General features: G+C 39.0%; 1 protein-coding gene across 1 annotated transcript; it reads right to left on the bottom strand.

The window, feature by feature from the left end:
* Positions 1 to 99: 99 nt before the first annotated feature.
* MYEF2 (myelin expression factor 2) lies at positions 100 to 18,073 on the bottom strand. The gene is made up of 17 exons (XM_064456379.1): positions 17,771 to 18,073; positions 13,333 to 13,562; positions 12,068 to 12,120; positions 10,796 to 10,803; positions 10,606 to 10,699; positions 9,554 to 9,745; positions 8,720 to 8,873; positions 8,273 to 8,322; positions 8,123 to 8,186; positions 7,872 to 7,973; positions 7,603 to 7,653; positions 7,460 to 7,528; positions 7,099 to 7,197; positions 4,087 to 4,158; positions 2,662 to 2,870; positions 2,500 to 2,551; positions 100 to 636 (listed from the first exon to the last, which is right to left on the bottom strand). The coding sequence occupies exons 1-17, from the start codon at positions 17,977 to 17,979 to the stop codon at positions 473 to 475; spliced, it is 1,872 nt and encodes a 623-aa protein (XP_064312449.1). The 5' UTR covers positions 17,980 to 18,073; the 3' UTR covers positions 100 to 472.
* Positions 18,074 to 19,163: the final 1,090 nt, after the last annotated feature.

Here is a 19,163-nt window from a genome sequence, read left to right as displayed (position 1 = left end):
AAAGACATCTAGTTTTTACATTGCAATGTTGATAACGCAGGGGAGGGGAAGGATAAAAATCAGAAAACACTAAACAAATCCCACTATGCAATCTTGAGATTAACAGAGAAAATGGCTTATTTTATTAAAAACAGTATAACCATTCATTTAAACTGAATGACTAGAGACACTTGGCCTAATTTTCCAAAGGCGCTGAGCATCCAAAGCTTCTATGGTCTACAGGGACCTGCAGGTGCTCAGTGCCTCTAAAAAAAAAAACAACAAAAATCAGGCAAATTGTCTTTAAAAACCAAACATAGTAAGATTCAATTAACAAGTATCACAGTATATTAAACACTATACTGTTAAAGGCTGGTGGGATTTAAAAGTTCCTTTTTACAGCTTTTGTAAGCATACAATGTTACTAAAAATGACTTACTAGGATAGAGAAGCTAAAGAGACATAGGAATGTTCCTGAACACACAGTTTTAAATTATGCATTGCGATCCAAGCGTACATCAATTTCTCTGCCACTGATTTTTATGCCATTCATTATCCTACAGGCCTTTTCAGCAGATTCTGGTGAGTCAAATCTGACTGTTCCACAGCCCTTTGATTTTCCATTCTCCATTTTTATTTCTGCAAACATTACATGACCTGAATAAATAAGTTAAACAGCAGTTATTTCAAGTCTTCGGTGCACTAACAATGTAAAGAACTCATCAGAAGTGATTTAAAAAAAAAAAAAAGGCATTTTAAATTATAATCTAAGGGGACATATGAAATTAGCACTTTCAGACTGATGGTATATTCACTTACTCAGGGAAGATGACACAGGTCAAAAGAGCAGTGAAGAATCCAAATTAAGGTCCACTGTTTCAAATCTTTCCTTCACACTAGCATTAAGATGAAGTATGCCTATATTTGACCTCAAGTTTGAAACAAAGTGCCCTGTAAGGCTACAGGAAAGTTTTGTGTTTCATTTACTGACACTGCCAGAAGTGTGACTACTGACAGGCATTAACCAAATTATAGTTCAATCCAGTCTACCATGTTCATCAGAGCAATGTATCAAGCAATAACACTCAAGCAATTTTGTAAAGAAGCTGCAGAACAAAATTAGAGCCTTTAAAACAGTAAAGTTACCAGGTTAGGAGTAGTGGAAAAGTAGCATGCACTATTAAATTCCTTTAGTGTTTTCCTGAGGTTGGACACACAACTCATGAGGCAACATTTTTATGTAGATGTCTTGGTACCTCAGAAAATGCTCAATGCCTGGAGTGAATGAGCTTTTGCTTATGGTATATTGTAGCACACCACTCCTGAGCCCCCAAATGCCACTAGGAACAAGAAACATTTCCCTAAAATACATAGCTTTTTGTTTTTAAATATCATATAATGGAAGACTGGTCTTTCACTGAAAGAAACTGAACATATGGAGACATGGTCTTTGTATTTCCTTAGGATACTGGCATGAATACAATCTGTTGCTTACATTTGTGCTTATAATTCTTAAAAACAATTCAACATAATTACTACATCTGTTAGTTGCTGAAGAGATAATAAAAAAAATAAATTCCGAACTATGTGAAAGGTGCACAGGCAGTTATGACTTAATAAAAAAACAACTGTTTTGCTATATCCTCCACCTACAAAAAAAAAACAACTGTGAACACCTGAAAATTTTTCATAGTTGAACTGCAAGTTCTAATTTATATGGAATCTGCAAAAAGCTGTATGAAGACTGTCTTAGGTATCAGTAGTATGTTTAAAATTATTTATCTTTTCTGCCTCTCCAAAACAAGAAAAGGCATCTGTAATTCAGTTAAAGCTTCCCATTCTGAAAGTGCATTTGCAAAACAAAGCAATCATGTATTTCTACACCCAAGCTTCATTTTTCATTTACTTCTGTGAAAAGACAACTTTTCTGAATTAGATAGAAAGAATTATTGGATATCTGTAGCAATCCTTTATCTTACATAAAAAGGGCCTTTATTTCTTAACATAAAGGGGAAGCATTACAGCCTGCAAATATGCTAATCAGGATCATCTAATTTGCATAAAAAACAATCTGCCAGTTTGGCAAAATTACTAACTCTGATTTGACGCAGCACCATTTCTGGAAGTAATGCATAACCTGGACAGGCCCAGGTCTCTGCACACATTTGTCTCAAAATAAATGCTACACTATATACTCTGTGTTGGCCACAGGATAACTAATACCTGCTCCAAAAAAGAGAAGGCTCAGAGAGTAATTTTATTAATGGAACTGGTTAAAGTTTATAGCAGATGAGCAGTCAGAGCCAACATAGCCCATACTGTACCTTGGTCTCATGTGTTATGTCATGCCTAAAAAATTATTTATATAACACAGGAAAGGTGGGGGAAGTAAGAAAGATTAGGCTAGCCAGACTCTTCTTCAGGATAAGGCAACACCTTGCCTTCCTGCCCTTATCTAACGAACACCATATAAAACATGAAGTCGATGGAGCTGAGCAGGCATAAGATTCATATACATACCACATTGACTGAATTTCTCCTTTAGCTTCTGCCAGGTCAAGTCAAAAGGAAGCTAGAATAAAAAAGCATTATTAATAACAAAATATTACAAGGAGAAAAGGGGCATGTAATCAAACACGCACACAAAAGAATCTCATGGTTTCTATGTATTCAAATACTTACATTTCTTACAAATATCTGGTTGCCTTTAGAGCCTAATCTCTCTCTCATGCCACTTCCCATTGGGCCAGGCACAAATCCTCGATCAATATCGATGCTCCTGTCCAGGCCTCCACCCATAGCTGGTCCCATACGATCAAAACCAGAACTCATCCGATCCATCCCCATTCCCATTCCTCCAGCCATACTGTTCATACCACCCATTCCACCACCTACACAGAGAAAAGGAGGATAAAATAAAAATCTCTTTTTAGTAATAGATACAGAAGTAATTTGTAAAAAAAAAAACCCCAAACTTTTGTGTCAGAAGAAAAATAACTTTAATAAAACTGCTGTAATAAAAAATAACTTTATATGCAGTGATTTATCTAGTAGCATGGCTAATATCTTAAGTCAAAGTATTAGAAGATACAAAGTGTCAGTTCTAAAACAAAAGTAAAAAACAAACTGCATCAAGCTATTAGTCACACCATCTAATGTAGTAAACTGTTGAACACAAGTGAAGAATTAAGATTTAAAGGCTGTCCAGTTTAATTAACAAAAATCTGATACCCTGTACCAAAAAGAGATCAAGTAAATAACTGTGGTAATGTTAAGATACAGATAATTTGACCATAAACACTATTGTTTATTTTGTTTCTTGAGTTGACATTCAGCTTTACTTAATGGAGCCACATTTAATGACACAATCTTCTAGAGAATCCATATTTTGCAGAGAATAGATGTTACTGCAAGTACGGCAAAGAGCATGGACTTTCCTATGAGACATGCAATGAAATACATTAATGTATATTATATAAAGAACTAAGATCAATGCATTCAAATATCCTATTATACTCTTTCTGGATTTATAATTAAATATTTATGTAATGCAAAACTATGAAGATCATTCATGAGGGACCTTCACTAAGCCTTACGCCTCTCAAGATTGCCACACACGAGATTTTAGTTTCTCATCTGCTCTAGCCTGAGGAACTCAGGCATTTGCTGTAATACAAACTTGCTATTGGAGCAAAATTAAACTGAGTGATAATCTAGTGATAATTTAAAATCCAAGGTTGATTTTTTGCTTCAGTTATGAGAGGTTACTGAAGTTCAGCTTCATGAAGTTCACACAAATAACTCTGCCTATTTGTCTTTTTTCTGGAACACAAGTTTATTTGAATCACTTCTCCCTCCAAACCACAAGTTAAAACCATTTCAAAACTAAGATTAAGGGAAAGGCTGTATTAGCAAGTTTTCCTCTGAACTTTTACCTCAACAAAACATCTTTAAAACCTATTAGACTGCAGTCACATGCAACAGAATACTACTTCTTCCAGCACTGGCAAAACACTACACTACAACAAAAATCACGATAGAATTACATGTACACCATATCATTACATTGCCTATGCATTTACATTCTATTGAAACAGGTTAACCTACTCATTCCAGATCTTACTGGGCCCATGCTAGGCGCTCCCATTCCTCCTGCAAAAACACCAATCATTGCACCACCTAAACAGAAAAAAATAATAAAGTGACATACACTGAAACCACCAGTTAGCGACAACAACAAAGCACACACTGATGAAGTGCACTCATCTCAATGTTACCTGGCAATTCTCTTCTACACAACAAACTAAATAAGAAACATCTAGTAAGTAACATTAGTTCCTCCTTCTCTATTATGGGATTTAAGCCGCTCTGATTTCTTTCTAGCTTTTCTCCCCCCTGACAGTCTACCAGCAGCTCAAACATCTTAAAACTAAATGAGCCATTTCCCACATTGGGAAGAACAGCCTCAAAACTGAAGGGTTCATCTTATTTGAACTTCATAGTACAGAAATGCCCTAGTTACTCCCACTTTTAAGAAACATACACAAAAGATAGGAGCAGCTCTCCCAATGTCTGCCTGTATTGCATGTGAAGAGCAAATTGATGGAATTTGGTGGGAATTAATACTTAATAAAGCTGCTTGGCAGAACCGTGGAATCTCCAGAACGGTATCAGAGACTGATTCTAGAGTGGGGTAAAAATAATTCTTTTCACTGAAGTGCTAATATTAAGGAAAGTAATCTCAATGGAACTTCTGGAATTTTAGAAACTCAAAAGAACTACATTCCTGCCACTGCAGAACAGAGTGGAACTGTCAGCTGCATTTTCTTGCTTGATTTTCGTACCTAAGAGAAACAGCTCAGTTTTTACTTACAGCAAAATAAATCAGTAACTGTCATGTTTAGGCTAGACACCATTGTTTTAATATCTAAAAGAAGGTCACTGCTGAGTCTTCCATTAAATTCATTTTCTCCACACAGTTCAAAACAGCAACAATTGTTCCCTGCCAGTCTCTTGTGGGAAATATTTGTCTCCTCTCAGACAACATGCTGTCATAGCCATACCAAAGACTTCAAAAAATATGGACTAGCCTGTTGAAAAAAACTACCAATATTTAACACCAGCAGGATTACTCTCAGTACTTCAGCTAACAGTTTGTGTATGAGGAAGATCTTAATACTTATTCATTAGGCCAGAGAGGGTCTTGCAATGAAACATCAAGTTAAAAATTGAGATTGCTGTCACCATGACTGGTTTTTGCCCTTAAAACGAATTGTGAAGAAAAAAAAATCCCCACCTTTCCAGAGCTAGAAAACCTCAGTTGTGAAGGCATCTCAATTAAACCCACTCTCCTTTAAAAGGGAAAAAAAGAAGTCTCCCAACTGTCTAAGATGCACTTAGGGAAAAAAAATAACCACCCACCAACACAACACACACACAACCCCACCAGACATGACCTGAAAGCTCAAATAATCCTAATAAGCAAGATTTCAGCTGTCTCTGGCCTTAGAAACATCCTTTACCTGTACTTTTCCCCCCCACTGGCTTTTCACCAACAAAAAAATTATATGCTTGGTGATGCTCTATGACACAACCTTTGATTTTTCAGACACTTCAAAATTCTGGCAATTTAAGTGGCAACTCCAACAATTCTGTTGCAAATCAAGCATCCTTATTTTCACTAATTGATGGCAGAGCCCAGTCAAAGACTATGGTAAGTTGCCCCCCCTGAAACTGGCAGGATACTAAAGCCAAATGCACTCACAGCATTCCCTTTTAAGATACCATTAACCTAAACATTGTAACAGGAGGACACTAGGGTCTTCCCTAACTAAACACAGTATCTATTAACTATTATATTTGTAAATCCCTACAATTTCCTTCCATTACTTAGGGATAAATTGGGAAACTCTTATCTTGGCTCTCAGAACAGTATTTAAATGGTAAGATTGCTGAGAGGTTGTAAGGTGAAGCTTGCTGGATCTATTGAATGAATGACTCCCACATCAGTTTCTCACAGTGGTGATATTCATGCATTTCAAAACCAATGTGTCACCAGAAGACTCAGAAATCTATTGGTTGCATGAACATTTATAACTGAAGTGGCTTTGGATTTTCACTCAGGAAACAGATGTTTATCCTGTATTGCAAGTAGAGAGAGTGAGAGCATACACGAGGTTTCCAAGACACTAATTCCAAGACATTAAGACTAACTCAGCTGACAAGCTTATTACATTCTTATCACTACTACACAATTACCAGTGCTTGAAGAGAAGCACACAAGAGCTACCCTTCGTTATGACTTGCCCAAATTAAAAAAAAATAATTCAATTTTTAGACCAGATGAACCTTATGCTCTTAGCACCTCTCTTCTCTTTCACAGTGAGGAATTAAGAGAGGGGGAAAGAGAGAAAAACAGGGAGGAGGGGGAAGAAAACCCATCTCCTATAACACATTCATCCAAGTAACAGTACAGTAATGAAGTACAAGAAGGCTCTACTGTTAAGCACTTCCAGGCCTCTTAAGAGAGAAAAGTATCTCATTTGAGGGAACGCAAAAGTAACAACATGAACTCTGTCAACAAGACATCATCTATAAACAAAACAAAGCTGGGTCAGTTACAGGAGAGGCCAATAAATCCCGTTCTGAGCTGCTTGAGCTCAGAAGTCAGGAAGAAAACAGAGGGCACCAAAATTCACCTTTCCTATCCAATGCTACCTGGTTTGCAGTAAAAACAATTTTCCAGCATGCATTTGCAAAGGAAAACTCCTGGAAGTTACGGAGGTCATACATGGGCAGCTTGCTCAGGATTACCAGAAGCATATACTTTAATACCCAAAAGACTTAATACCTCACAAAGTTAACAGTATGAAGCTAAATGCTTTCCTTAAATCATGATTCTGTTTGTATTTTACAGATGGAAAAAAAAGGCCACACTTCAACCTCTATCCTAAGCAACGGCTATAATAAATACTCAGACTACATCCCTACAGTAATGACTGGGGAGAGGGGACAGTGGAAGATGCCCAAATGAAACCAGGTCTTTTCTTGACTTTTCTTCTAGTAAAACTCTTCCAATACTATGTTGCAAGCTGCCACAGGAAATTTAAGTTACCATACCCATCCTTCCAAAAGAATCTCCAAAACCACGGTTCAATGCCATCTCACTACGACCAAAATCTCTGTCCATGTTTCCTCCCATTCCACCACGGAACATTTCTGTAGAGAACAAAGCAGAAAACCCAAAAATATTCTGTTACATACACATGCAACACTTGTTTCACAGCTGCTTATTTAAATAGAAGTGGGTTTAATGCACAAGCCAGAGGTACCTATTAAACTCCCACACCAGTTCCTATGCCTCCACTCGTGCCACTGACTGTATTTCCTTTCACCTCATCTACATTATCCATACCTGAAGGAAGGGCTTTTAATAAATAAATATTAGAAAACTAAGTGTACTGGATCAGTGCTCACCTACCTCCCATTCGGTTGACTCCAAATCCTCCCATATTAGGCATTCCTTCCATTCCACGAAATCCAGCAAGTCCTGTAAGATAAGGAAGAGTGTTTTCTATATAATATTAAAAAAATAATTAATGCAAAGAACTTCACTTCACGTACCGCCTCCCATTCTATTCATTCCACCGAATCCCGGACCATCTATTCCCATACCTTTAAACCAAAGAGAGACAAACACCATTTAGAAGACGGGTAAGATCCTAACGGATTTAAAAAATGCAAAGACAGTTAACATCTCAAAAGCACACTACACAAGGCTTGCTTTGTCAAGAGTATGTCATTCTTCCAAGGACAGAAGTGACAATTTTAAACTTAACAATGTAACAATGTAAAACAACTGTAAAACTTAACAATGACGACCAGACATTTACCTCCTGGACCCATGCTCCCCATTCCACCACCCATGCTCAACTGTGTTGCACTGATGGGCTGTCCACCTGGTCCAAGTCCCATACCAATGCCACCAAGACCACCTTGAAAACAAAACTAAGTATCACTGGAAGAAAGATTTTCTTCTGTACCATAAAGAGACCACAGCAAGCAAAAGTACTACTAAACTGTTCCAAGCCTCTCTATCAACATATATTAAGTCCAGGGAGTAGAAAACAAAGTGTGCACTCACGAGGTAATTGTGAAGTTTTGCTCTCTGCAACACGGAAATCTTCATGAGGAATTGATTTGTCATCCTGATAAAAGACAAGGATGTTACGCTATGATCCTTTCAATGTTTTGGCAGAGACATGTAAGGTAGAAAGAAATATAAGCAACTTACCATTTTTACATGCATGGGTCTATCGAACAGGAATTGTCCATTGAACATAGCTGAAGAAATGCAAGTAAAGGAACCTAACTACAGAAGACAATTTAACTATTTCAGAAGAACCACTGGTTTAGGAGTCTCATCCTTCCTTACCTAATCTTTAGAATGCCAGTTCAAAGGCCAGAAGAGGCTATATAAGCTGTTAGGTATATAAAAATTAGTTTCAGACATGTCACATTCCCACATATTTTAGGTTTGTTCAACATTATCAGGAACACCTTTTTAGACTCTAGCAGTAAACTTACTATTAAAAATGTAATCCCTACTGTATTGCACTCTAGTCGCTATATACTAGCTACAAGGCAAATAAGCACCATTTGCAAAACTACGCTATCAGAAGCCATTAATCATATTTGATCATATCATATTTGATCAATTATTTTTCAAAACCAAGGATACATATTGCTTGAACAGCTTCAATTGCTTGTTCAAAGGTGACTGTTCCCATCCCTCGACTCTTGCCATCTTTATCTTCTTTGATGTCTGCACGCTTCACAGTTCCAGCAATGCTGAATACCTCCTTCAGCTTCTTCCAGCCAACTTTAAAGTCAAGCTTACACACAGAAATATATTAGTGTTTTGAGTGTGCATTTCTGTTCTGCCATTACATTTGGAAGAGATTTTCTGCACTGTTGTAACTCTTCAGCTTCACAAAATGCTCAATGTATGTAAATGACCAGAATTTTGTAATATACATACACTGCAACCAAGTCCAAAAATGTCAACTAAAATCAACAATTTGTACTATATATATACACCTTTTACTTCAATTAACACACTAACATTGAGAAATTGATGGGTTCTGGTCAAGAGCAGCTGTGCTCCCGCAAGTCCCCTTGCAGACATAGTACTCTTGTGCAAATAAAGAATTTATGAAGTAAGCACCTCCAACAAATACAACAGTTTAAGTTAAAGTAACTAGCAAGATAAATTGAAGTGTATATTTAATTTAAAAAAAAATGCAATTGTAAATAGATAGTGAAAAGATGTATAAAATCTTATTTTGAATCAACAGATGACTGTACAATAATTAAAGTGCATGTCAGCCTCAAGAGTTTAACATCTTTTTTCATGTCCAAAATCTGAATACATATCCAGCATTTTTAGTTGAATATACTCATTGTGCACTATCATTTCCCTTTTCCTCTTTATATTGTAACTGTATTATGCAGGAATATAACATGTTTTACAAAGATCAAGTATTATAGTTATAAAATACGGTTTTAAACTTACATTAGCAACAAAAATAGTGGACCCAAGCCTGCCTGCCTGCAAGTTACTGATAACCTCAGGAGGAATGTTTGGATTATTGAGAATAGAAGGTGGTAAATTCATTATTCCAGGTGCCACATCAGGTCCGTGTCCTCCTGGAAACTGTCCTCCTACACGCTGTAATGCCCTACGAGCGTGTTCACCTTCAGGATCCTGAAACACGGGCAAAAATAAAGCCAACTTAATAATCAACAAGAGGACTGGCACAAACAGAAAGGTACTATTTGAAATTCTACATAAACCCATCAATATTATAAACTAATATCCTTGTCCATGTCAGAGGGATCAAAAACTGAATTAGCATGGAGACCTAATTCCCTCACCTCTAGAGGTGGGTCCTTTCAGATGAGGGTTGAGGCATATTGGCAAAGCACTTGTTGAGGAAGCGTGCACTGCCACTTCACATGCTGTACCTAGCCTATGGACAAGTAGAAAAGATTTCAATCTAAAGGACTGTCAGTCTAGCACCTTCTTCCAAGAACTGAATTAATTTAATTATTTTTTATTATTGTTTATTAATACCATTACTAAAGTTGCAACAGGACAAAAAGAACTGCATCAGACACCATCATACAACACTACAACAGAAATGTTGACATTAATTTCACTTTCCAGTCCACACAAGTTCTCTACTTCCAGCTCCATTTTTGCACATGTGGAAGTAGTCTGATACTCAGCTCATTCTGCATCATATTTTGAAGCAGATAAGCAATGTAAACATAGAATCATTTAGGTTGGAAAAGACCTGATGACACTAAGTAAGAATATGAAGTTAAAGTTTTAAAGAAAAACAGTATTATATTATTTTGACTTTAGGACACACTTTTTGTCAGTTCACTTGGCTAGTATCATGACCTTCTGCAAGCCAACAGGCACTTTAGCCCATTAAGAAAATGTCACAAAAAAATTGAACTGGAAATTACACAGCTAAGGTGCTCTAAACACTGCGTTGCTGTCTCAGTAGTTATAGTATCTTCATTGTTTCAAATAAAAACCAGCAGCAATAACCATACCTCTTTAATATTCAGGGGTCTTCCACTAAGATCATATTTGTTCATGGTTTCTAATGCTTTCTTAACAAATTCTTCATCTTTGAATTCAACCACACTTAGAGGGAACAAAACAAACAAAGTTTAGAATGTTAAAATTAACAGAATGTTTGGATAGTAGTGTGTTTCTACACACATAGAAAAAGAAACTTACCCACAACCCTACATCCATGGTAATTTGTCATCACATGTAAAGAGAGAGAGAGAGAGGAAAAAAAAGTCAGTCAGCACATACGATAGACCATTTCAGATTCCAGTTAAAGATCCCAGCTCACTGTTAAACAACTATTCAAGTTATTTTCAGCTTCAAAATCCATAATATATGCTCTTTACTGGTAGTCAAGCTGAATTTCTCCTAGTTTCTCAACATACATACCTTTCAAATGCAAGAGAATACATTTTTTTTTTAATTCTCTTTGAGCCAAACCAGAATTGGAAAAATGCCACACAGATCCATGTAAGGACAACTGGGGAGAGGAGGTGGGGGGGAAAGAGTGGAAAGGAAAAAAACCCCAAAAACATAACCAAAAACCAGTCAAGACACTCATTGTGTCATAAAAGCTGCCCAGTGACTACAAAATTCAAATCTACCTACATCAGGTATACCAGTACGATGAACAAGGAGTCTGCATACCTCTTCAGTATTACTAGCATAACTGAGAAATTATTTTTAAGAAAATAACCTTATTAACGGCACCAGAATCCTTCTAATAAAGCAAAGAGTTGAGGATTGCTTTAAGTAAAGCAAAGCTGACAGCATGTTTTAGTCTTAACAAGTGTTAAAGAAAGTCATGTACAACAATTGATACAACCTCAGTTAAGACTCAACCTGCATTTCTCACATTCTCAACTGCAGGTTCGGAGCTACGATTGGCCAAACTTTTGACTATTTTTAAGACAAAGGAGCTTTAACAATCTTCACTCTTAGTGCCTCATTGCTGGCACTCTGTTGGCTACCAACTATCTCCATCCATTTAGTTTTAAGGAAACAAATACATTAATCCAGTGTTTAGATACCAACCCTGCAAGCTGCCGAATCAGGCACTTCACACAGTATATTCTTAGCTAACATTTTATACTCATAGGCCCCAAGAAGAGAAGACTACGCTAATAAAATTTAAGTAAAATCAGTGGCTTATTGAACACCCTTTATATGAAACAGATTTGTACCAAAACAAAGATAAAAAGAAGAATTAAGTAAATGCCATATGTTAACATTACAGAAGTATTTTGTCCTTTACAGCCAGCTAGTCTGAGTTGCATGAAAGTGTCAGACTACTTCTAATACAAAATCCTCAAGGCTATCTTAACGAAAATCAGTGTAAAAATGAAACTTACTTTCCAATAACTGGTACAGGTATTATACAAAAATAAAACTGCTGAGGAACTTTTAAACCTCTAGCAGATTGTTGCCCACGGCACTTACCCTTGATTTTCCTTCAGCATCCTTAAACAGCTCCACGTATGTAACCTCACCAACTACATAAGACATACAAAGGGAAAATACCAAGAGACAATGCATTTAAACACCAGTATCTTTCTTTACTGTGTCCCTGTGCACAACTCTACAGAGAAGCACCTATTATTCACCAACAATCAAAACCAGACCAACGTACCTCCTGTCAATGGCTATATAATTTAGCTAATTTTCAGAAATATGCAGCAGCCACATTCTCAAAAGCTAAAAACAAACAACTATATTTAACCTAATTCATACTACAGATCATATTTTGGCCAGTATGATATAGTTGGTGAACAAATTCAGATATACACAGTCCCTTAACCTAACAAATGAAACTTCAACGTTCACTGGAAAGTGTTACATATATCATCCTACTCACAACACCTGTTTTAAGGTGACTTTCTACCTGAATGTCTTCAATCATAAGTTTGCCTTCAATAATAACCAAATTTACACATCAAATATTTCACAGCAAGCCACTCACTTTCTAAAGGAGGAAGTTTCAGTAGATAAACCAATCAAATAGTCATGTCACCTTACAACAGATAAACCAGCAGTTACAGAGGCGGGGTTTTGGCATTTTTCACAGCCTAAAAGCCAAGTGTGCTTTGCATTACTTTTGAAGAATCAATTTTTTCAAGGAAAACACAGAACTAACTTTTTACAGAATTCACATATTAGCATTATTTTACCCCAAACTTAAAATAAAACACTTGGGGTAGTAAGATTGCTCTATCAGAACTGCAACAATAGTAACAAGCTTTTAATACAAATCTCCAGACAAACAGTCATGGCAGTAGTGACAATGCAGACAAAATTAATTCCACAGCCAGATTCCACCAAAGAAATACAAAACAACTTTTGAAACACGTCCTTTATTATTCATGTTAACACACTAAATGTGTTGCTTAAATACAACAGCCCTTAAAAAAAAAATCTACAGAGACTACAACTAGACGAAACACAATCTCTTTAAGAAGTCATGAGGTCATGCATATACTCTCTACTGTCACACTAGAATGGCAGAAGATTGTAAGCACTTCATTCACCCATCCTACCCTGCAATGCAATTGTCTCGGATGAAAGAGGGGGAAGGGAGATAGATGTACCAAGTAAAGGCAAAAAAAAAAAAAAAAAGTAAAATCAAATTTGTGTGGCTCAAAGGACATATACATTGCACTTAAGTTCCACCCCTTTCTATGTGAAGTGTATTATAAGGAATAAGTTACCTTTCTCTCTCATGAGATCTTTAATAGCTTGCCATTTCATGTCATATGGGATGTTGCTAATAAAAACTCTGTTACGATTAATAGTCTTCTTCTCTCCAGTGCCTGCATTCTTGTCCTTTGAATAGGGGTGGAATCTATTCTTGTTTCCAAGAGAAGGGATTGCCTTTGGTTTTGCAACATACTTCTCTTTTACAGGTGCCTTCTCTTCTTTTGCCGCCTCATCATTATCCCTACATTTAAAAAACAAGCAAACAAACAAACATTAGCCTTGTGTTGGATCATTAGACTGTTATACCTCCTATACATATATAGCTGAACACCTCCTACGCTATTAGAACTCCCAGGACGTCAAATGCTGCTTTTCAAATTAGGAAAAATAAATTCATGCTACCAGTCTAATTCCATAATATGTTGCTTTATCTAAAACAAAAAGTAATGTATTCACTACCGTAAGTAAAGCAAGCACATCTTGCTACTTCACTTACATTCCATTTCCATTATGTCTGTCAGGATTCAGCAAGATGGTATTATGAAACTACTACAAATACCAAAATAAAACTCATCTGAAAAATAAGCTACAGCACCCGTGCTTTGATCCTTCAATAATTTTCACATCAGATTTGGTTAAATTTCATGATATTCACCACAGAATTGAGAGCTGAAATGGTCTAACTTATGAAACAGCTTGGTGTACTTCATTCAATATAGTAATAATAATATATAAAAATCAACTCTAATAGGTTGTAAATCAAATTACATTTTACCACATATTTTTTATAATTTATGCCAGACTGCTTTTAGACCGAAATTGAAATTTAATTGAGAACAAATGCTCTTTTACTTTCTTTGCTTGTAACACTACTAGAGTTTGAAAACTTGCTAAATGCATAGGAAATAGGTGTATTAAAACATGCTCTGCAATCTATGACTAATTAAGTCATCAGAAACAACAACAAAATAGACTTCTGGCCCTCAGTATTACAAAAATTTAGCAACAGCAGCTGCTCTCCTTTTAAAATCTTTCTAGTTTTAGATTAAAATGAAGGAAAATTTGCTTCCTTTCTTTTAAAGCAGCCCAAATCTCAACTTTGATAAAACTATACACTTTGAACAGTTTGATGAACTATCCAAAACTCTTTAGCACTCTTGATAGTGTTACTATCACAAGGTGATTTAACATGCTAACGGAGGATCAAGGTGCCTGAATTGTTACTTTAAAAAAGGTAAACCGCTGAACTGAAAGAATCCAGTGATAAAGCCACCAGACAGATGCTAGAGATATAAATAAAAGCGTAGCTCAAATCTCACCACAATTAATAAGAAACTTAAAAAGTACTTTTACACAAACGTTTACTTAAAAAGCCAGCATTAGCCACTCAATTTAGAACAATTAAAATGAAATGTTCTACCGGACTGCCAGAAGGGATTGATTGTGAACCCTCCTGAAATTACATCACTATCTTCACAATTTTTCCCACATTTCAGAAGGATTAGTTTTTATCTCATTTTGACACTTTGGAAGGCTTCTGGTGTTAAATTAACCAATACAGGCATTTCAGTTTTACAACCACAACATATGGCAAGATCACCAATTTTGATTAATTGAAATGAGCATTTTCAGCTCTCTGCATAGTTACTAAAACAGTGAGTAAGTAGCAGTCTTGCACTCAAGAGCACATGCAAGTAGTCCTTCACGAAGCTAAACATATTATCTACTCAAGCTTGGGCACTTTTCAGGGAGGAATAAATTCAAACATCTTCATATTTCTCCCATGACTTTTTCCCCATATTTTGAAGTACTCATATGAACTTCACGGTCCTTATGTTTACAAGTGGATTAAAGGAGGATTAGCAACTGAGAAAGTATTTGTAAAATTCAAGACATTCAAAGTCAACAACGCATCCTTCAGCTTCCCTCTGCATCATCCTTCCTCCACACCATCCTGTCTGTTGTGGCAATTCAATTCTTGTGTGGCTGTGTAATGAGCTGAAATGGGGGTAACAGTTGGAGGAAGCAGGGAGGGAAAGACCAGAGTATCAGGTTTTCTAGTCAGATCAGTTCCTTCTAATTCAATCTCATTTGCGAATGCAAAACTCCTGCCCAATGAGAACCCTAGTAAAATCTGAGTTCTTCCTTAAATTTTAGGATTAGAACAATGGATTCTCTTTAGCCTTTTAAGCTCCTTCCTGCTTAAAGGATTATGAAAACAGCCCCTGGGTGCTGAGGAAGAGCAAATATGGAACACACAGGCTCTACAAGACCTGGCAGTACAAACCAGTAGAGAGCACAGAGGATATGAGTCTGGCATAAACTCTTAAATCTGGGAAACAAGAAGACACTTCACTTAATCTGGGGATCACAGCCAGCCTCCTGAAAACAGACGATTAATTAAGAAGCAATCATTGTAAAACTCATCTGCCAAAACCAACAGGCCAGTGAACAAGCTAGAGGCAGAGAACCTTCTGTGGATGTAGCTCTTACCCTCCTCCCTGAATATTAAAAATAATTTTAATCAAACAATACATTCAAAGCAATGTCATGTTAGTCACCTACAGACCACAGAAAAAAAGAGTCCCAAACTATAAATTGTCCCAGAAACTATGAAACTATGAATTGCCATTTTCTTGGGGGGAAACCAAGACTAATTTCTGCTCTTTACCTTTTGTATGAACTCATCATTTGTATATTTAATTAATATACAAAAGCCTAAAAAATAATCACAAATCAACATGACAGCCCTAAAAGCTGACTTTTTTAAACTTTACCTCTCTGCTCACAAGTGTCCATACAAATAAGATGATCAGCAGAGACAGAAATGCAAGACATCTACAACACATGATTCTAAAGCACATAGATCAGTTCAGCTTTGTTGTGCTGAACAGTTCCACTGCTCAATAAAATAAACTTAGGGAAATGTGCAAGTTGAGATCAGGATTCCTATCCAATTTAACCTGAGTGCTAAGCAAATCCGGTTACTGAAATACTTTTTTAAAGTCGTACATTTCACCTGCACACTGACAACTTAATCCCTTGTACACGTGTTTTGGGGAAAACTGGAAACTGTATGCAACAGAATGAGATTTGAAACTCTGTTACCAAGAACTTTGCATTATTTTCAAACGTAAAGTTGTGATTTCTACCATGCAGAATGACTGGGATTTTTAATTTGCTTGTGATTAGTTTTGGAGAGAAAAGAGGAAAATTGCTGACAGAATGAGGGATACTGAGACATTAAGCCATTATTCTAACAGCAGCAACCCCAAATAGCAATAAAATATTATATGCCTTGAAGGTGCAAATGGGTGACAATCTTCCTGCAGGAATTCAATCATAATTTGTGTAGTTTGGGAGCTGAGGGCCAGGCTCAGGAAACAAAACAAAACAAAAAAACCCACACTGCTATTTTATGGTAATGTGAAACTTATAACTTGTAAACTATTTGAATGTCACAGGGAATCAAGTAAAGGCATGAAGTATGCCTTTATTCCTCCAGCTTTATATTGAACTTGATCCCATATGCATTTTTCAAACACAACAGTATCGGACCAGGACTGCTTAGAACATGTCAAAACTTTACAGGTCTCAACGGCTTTACTGTACCACAACAGTAGTTCTACTATAAATGTATTTTCCTTCCAAGATGCGAATAAGATTAGATCTCGATATTCCAACGATATGAGGCCAAAATCTAGTTAATGTAAAGAACAATAACCCTCGAAGCCTGACATCAAGAACAACCAAACCCATAAAAGGTTACTCACGGTATTGTTCTAGAGAGCCGGTACTTCTGGCTCCCTTACACTATGTTCCTTTTAGACCTGCTACATAAGGCCCTGTTTACATATTCCATATATGATAACGCTACTATTTACAAGAAAAGTTTGTGCACGTATGCGGGGGTTCTTTGGTTGTTTTTTTTCTTTTTAAAAAGTAAACCACTACAGGGCCGTCTTCCCACTCTCACGTAAACAAAGATTAGCTCAAAGGTTTTACCAAACACATCGCTACGGTACGACATGAGCACGTGAACAAAACCAGGCACGGAACCTGCGAGTGCTGGCCCCACCAGAGCCCGCCGCCGAGGCGGCTTCGCACCTCCAACACCTGCGGCTCCCCGGGCAGGCGCCCAGCCCTCACCGACTGCGACTTCACCACGAAACTTCACCTTCCCCCAGACCCGGGCCCCGGCCTCCTCCGTGCGCCCTGCAGGAGCCTACCGGGCCGGGAAGCGCCTCCTCCGCCACCGCGGCCCCGGGGGGCCTCCGCGCTGGGTCCGCGCCGCCCGCATCCGTGCCCCGGCGGGGGAGGAGCCCGGCGGGGTGGAGGTGGGGGCCGGCCGCCTACCCCCCGCCGCGGCCTAGGCGGGCCCGCCGCACCCCGCGCTGCCCCGACCGCGCTGCGCTGCCCCGCTCCGCCCCGGTCCGGCCCCGCACACACATTTTGACGCCATTAGCGCTGCCCCCGCCGCTCTCGGTTGCTGCCGCTGCTGCCGCCCCTTCATCCCGCGGCGGCTGTTGTGGCTGTTGTTGTTGCGGCGGCAGCTGCTGCTGTTGTGCCGCCGGCGGCGGCTGGCCGGCGGCGACGGCGTCCTCGGTTGCGCGCTGCGGCGCAGCTGCCGCAGCCTCCGGCTTGTCGTTCTCCGCCATTTCGTGGCCGGGCCGCGGCCCCGCTACCGCTGGTTTGAAAAGGGCCCCGAGCGCCTCGGCCTCGCCGAGCCGGGCCGGCCAAGTCTCGCGAGAGCAGGGCTTGCGGCGGCGGCGGGGGGAGGGCGCGCGCGAGGAGGCTTTACGGGTTGCCATGGCGACGCCGGCGGGCTGCCGGGCTTGCGGCCGCCACGGCAACCCCGCGGTCATCCCACGGCCGCTTCGCCCGCGTCCCAGGGGATCCGCCGCTCGGGTGTGTGGCCTCCCCGCCCCGCGCGGCGCCACACCCTGAGGTGCTGCTGCCGCCTACCTCTCACCGCGGGGCAGCCCTGCCCGGCGCTAAGGCCCGCTCCCAGGCACCGGGTAGCTCCCACCCCAGGCAGGCTATCTCCCTGAGCGGCGGCACCTGCTAACTCCCGTTTGAAACTAGCCACCTCCTGCGGTGGCCAGGGTCCCCTGCCCAGAACAGCTGCAGGCCAGCTGAGCCCCAAGACAAGCGGCTGGTGCTTGGCAGCTCACAGGCACCTCACAAAAGCCAGCAGGCCTAGCACCGAAGGCATGATGCCATTTTCATAAGCTTAGGAATATCTGCAAAGCTGTAGGGTGCTAACAATAAATAAGCTATTGCACGTTTTCAGCTCTGCACCTTTATGCTTCCATCAATACCATCCACTCCAGCAAACTGCTGCTTGACCCTTAATTTAATTGAGGAGCATCGCGCCTGTTGTTTGGGGACTATCTGCATTCCAAAGCAAGTCACTGCGGTCACTGCTTTCTCTCTACTTCAGAAAACAGACTATAACTTATTATTCAAATTTTATGCTCAGAATACTCAATGACTTGAAGTCATGATCTCTCAAAACAAAATTTGCCTTGCATTTTTCCTCCATTTATAGTCTCCTTATTCCTTCAAAATCAGCACAGTCACAAGTACTCCTCCTGCCTATAAGACGTTGTATGGTCTTTTTCCAAATATTTCAGTACTTCCAGTGTCAAGAAGAGCCCCACATTCATGAGGAAATGAAGGCTCCAGAATTCTGTAGACCTGTCACCCCTTAACCTCTGTTGAGACAGCTCACAGACCAAATATAGGGACAACACTATACCTAGCCTGCTTAGGGGTGCTGGGACACCCTTCTAGTACTGGCTAAAAGGCTATAAGCTTACACCTAAATTCTCCTCCAACC

This window comes from Phalacrocorax carbo, chromosome 7 (genome assembly GCF_963921805.1).
Source record: "Phalacrocorax carbo chromosome 7, bPhaCar2.1, whole genome shotgun sequence".
NCBI classification, from domain to species: Eukaryota; Metazoa; Chordata; class Aves; order Suliformes; family Phalacrocoracidae; genus Phalacrocorax; species Phalacrocorax carbo.
Note: the sequence above shows the minus strand (reverse complement) of the source record. Positions and strands in the feature narration are given on the sequence as shown.

Coding starts and splice junctions, on each gene's coding strand:
- MYEF2 (XM_064456379.1), bottom strand. CDS start 17,979: ATGGCGGAGAACGACAAGCCGGAGGCTGCGGCAGCTGCGCCGCAGCGC. Junction 7,654..7,871: donor GGGGAGCATGGGTCCAGGAG/GTAAATGTCTGG, acceptor TTTGGTTTAAAG/GTATGGGAATAGATGGTCCG. Junction 2,871..4,086: donor CCCAGTAAGATCTGGAATGA/GTAGGTTAACCT, acceptor TTCTCTGTGTAG/GTGGTGGAATGGGTGGTATG.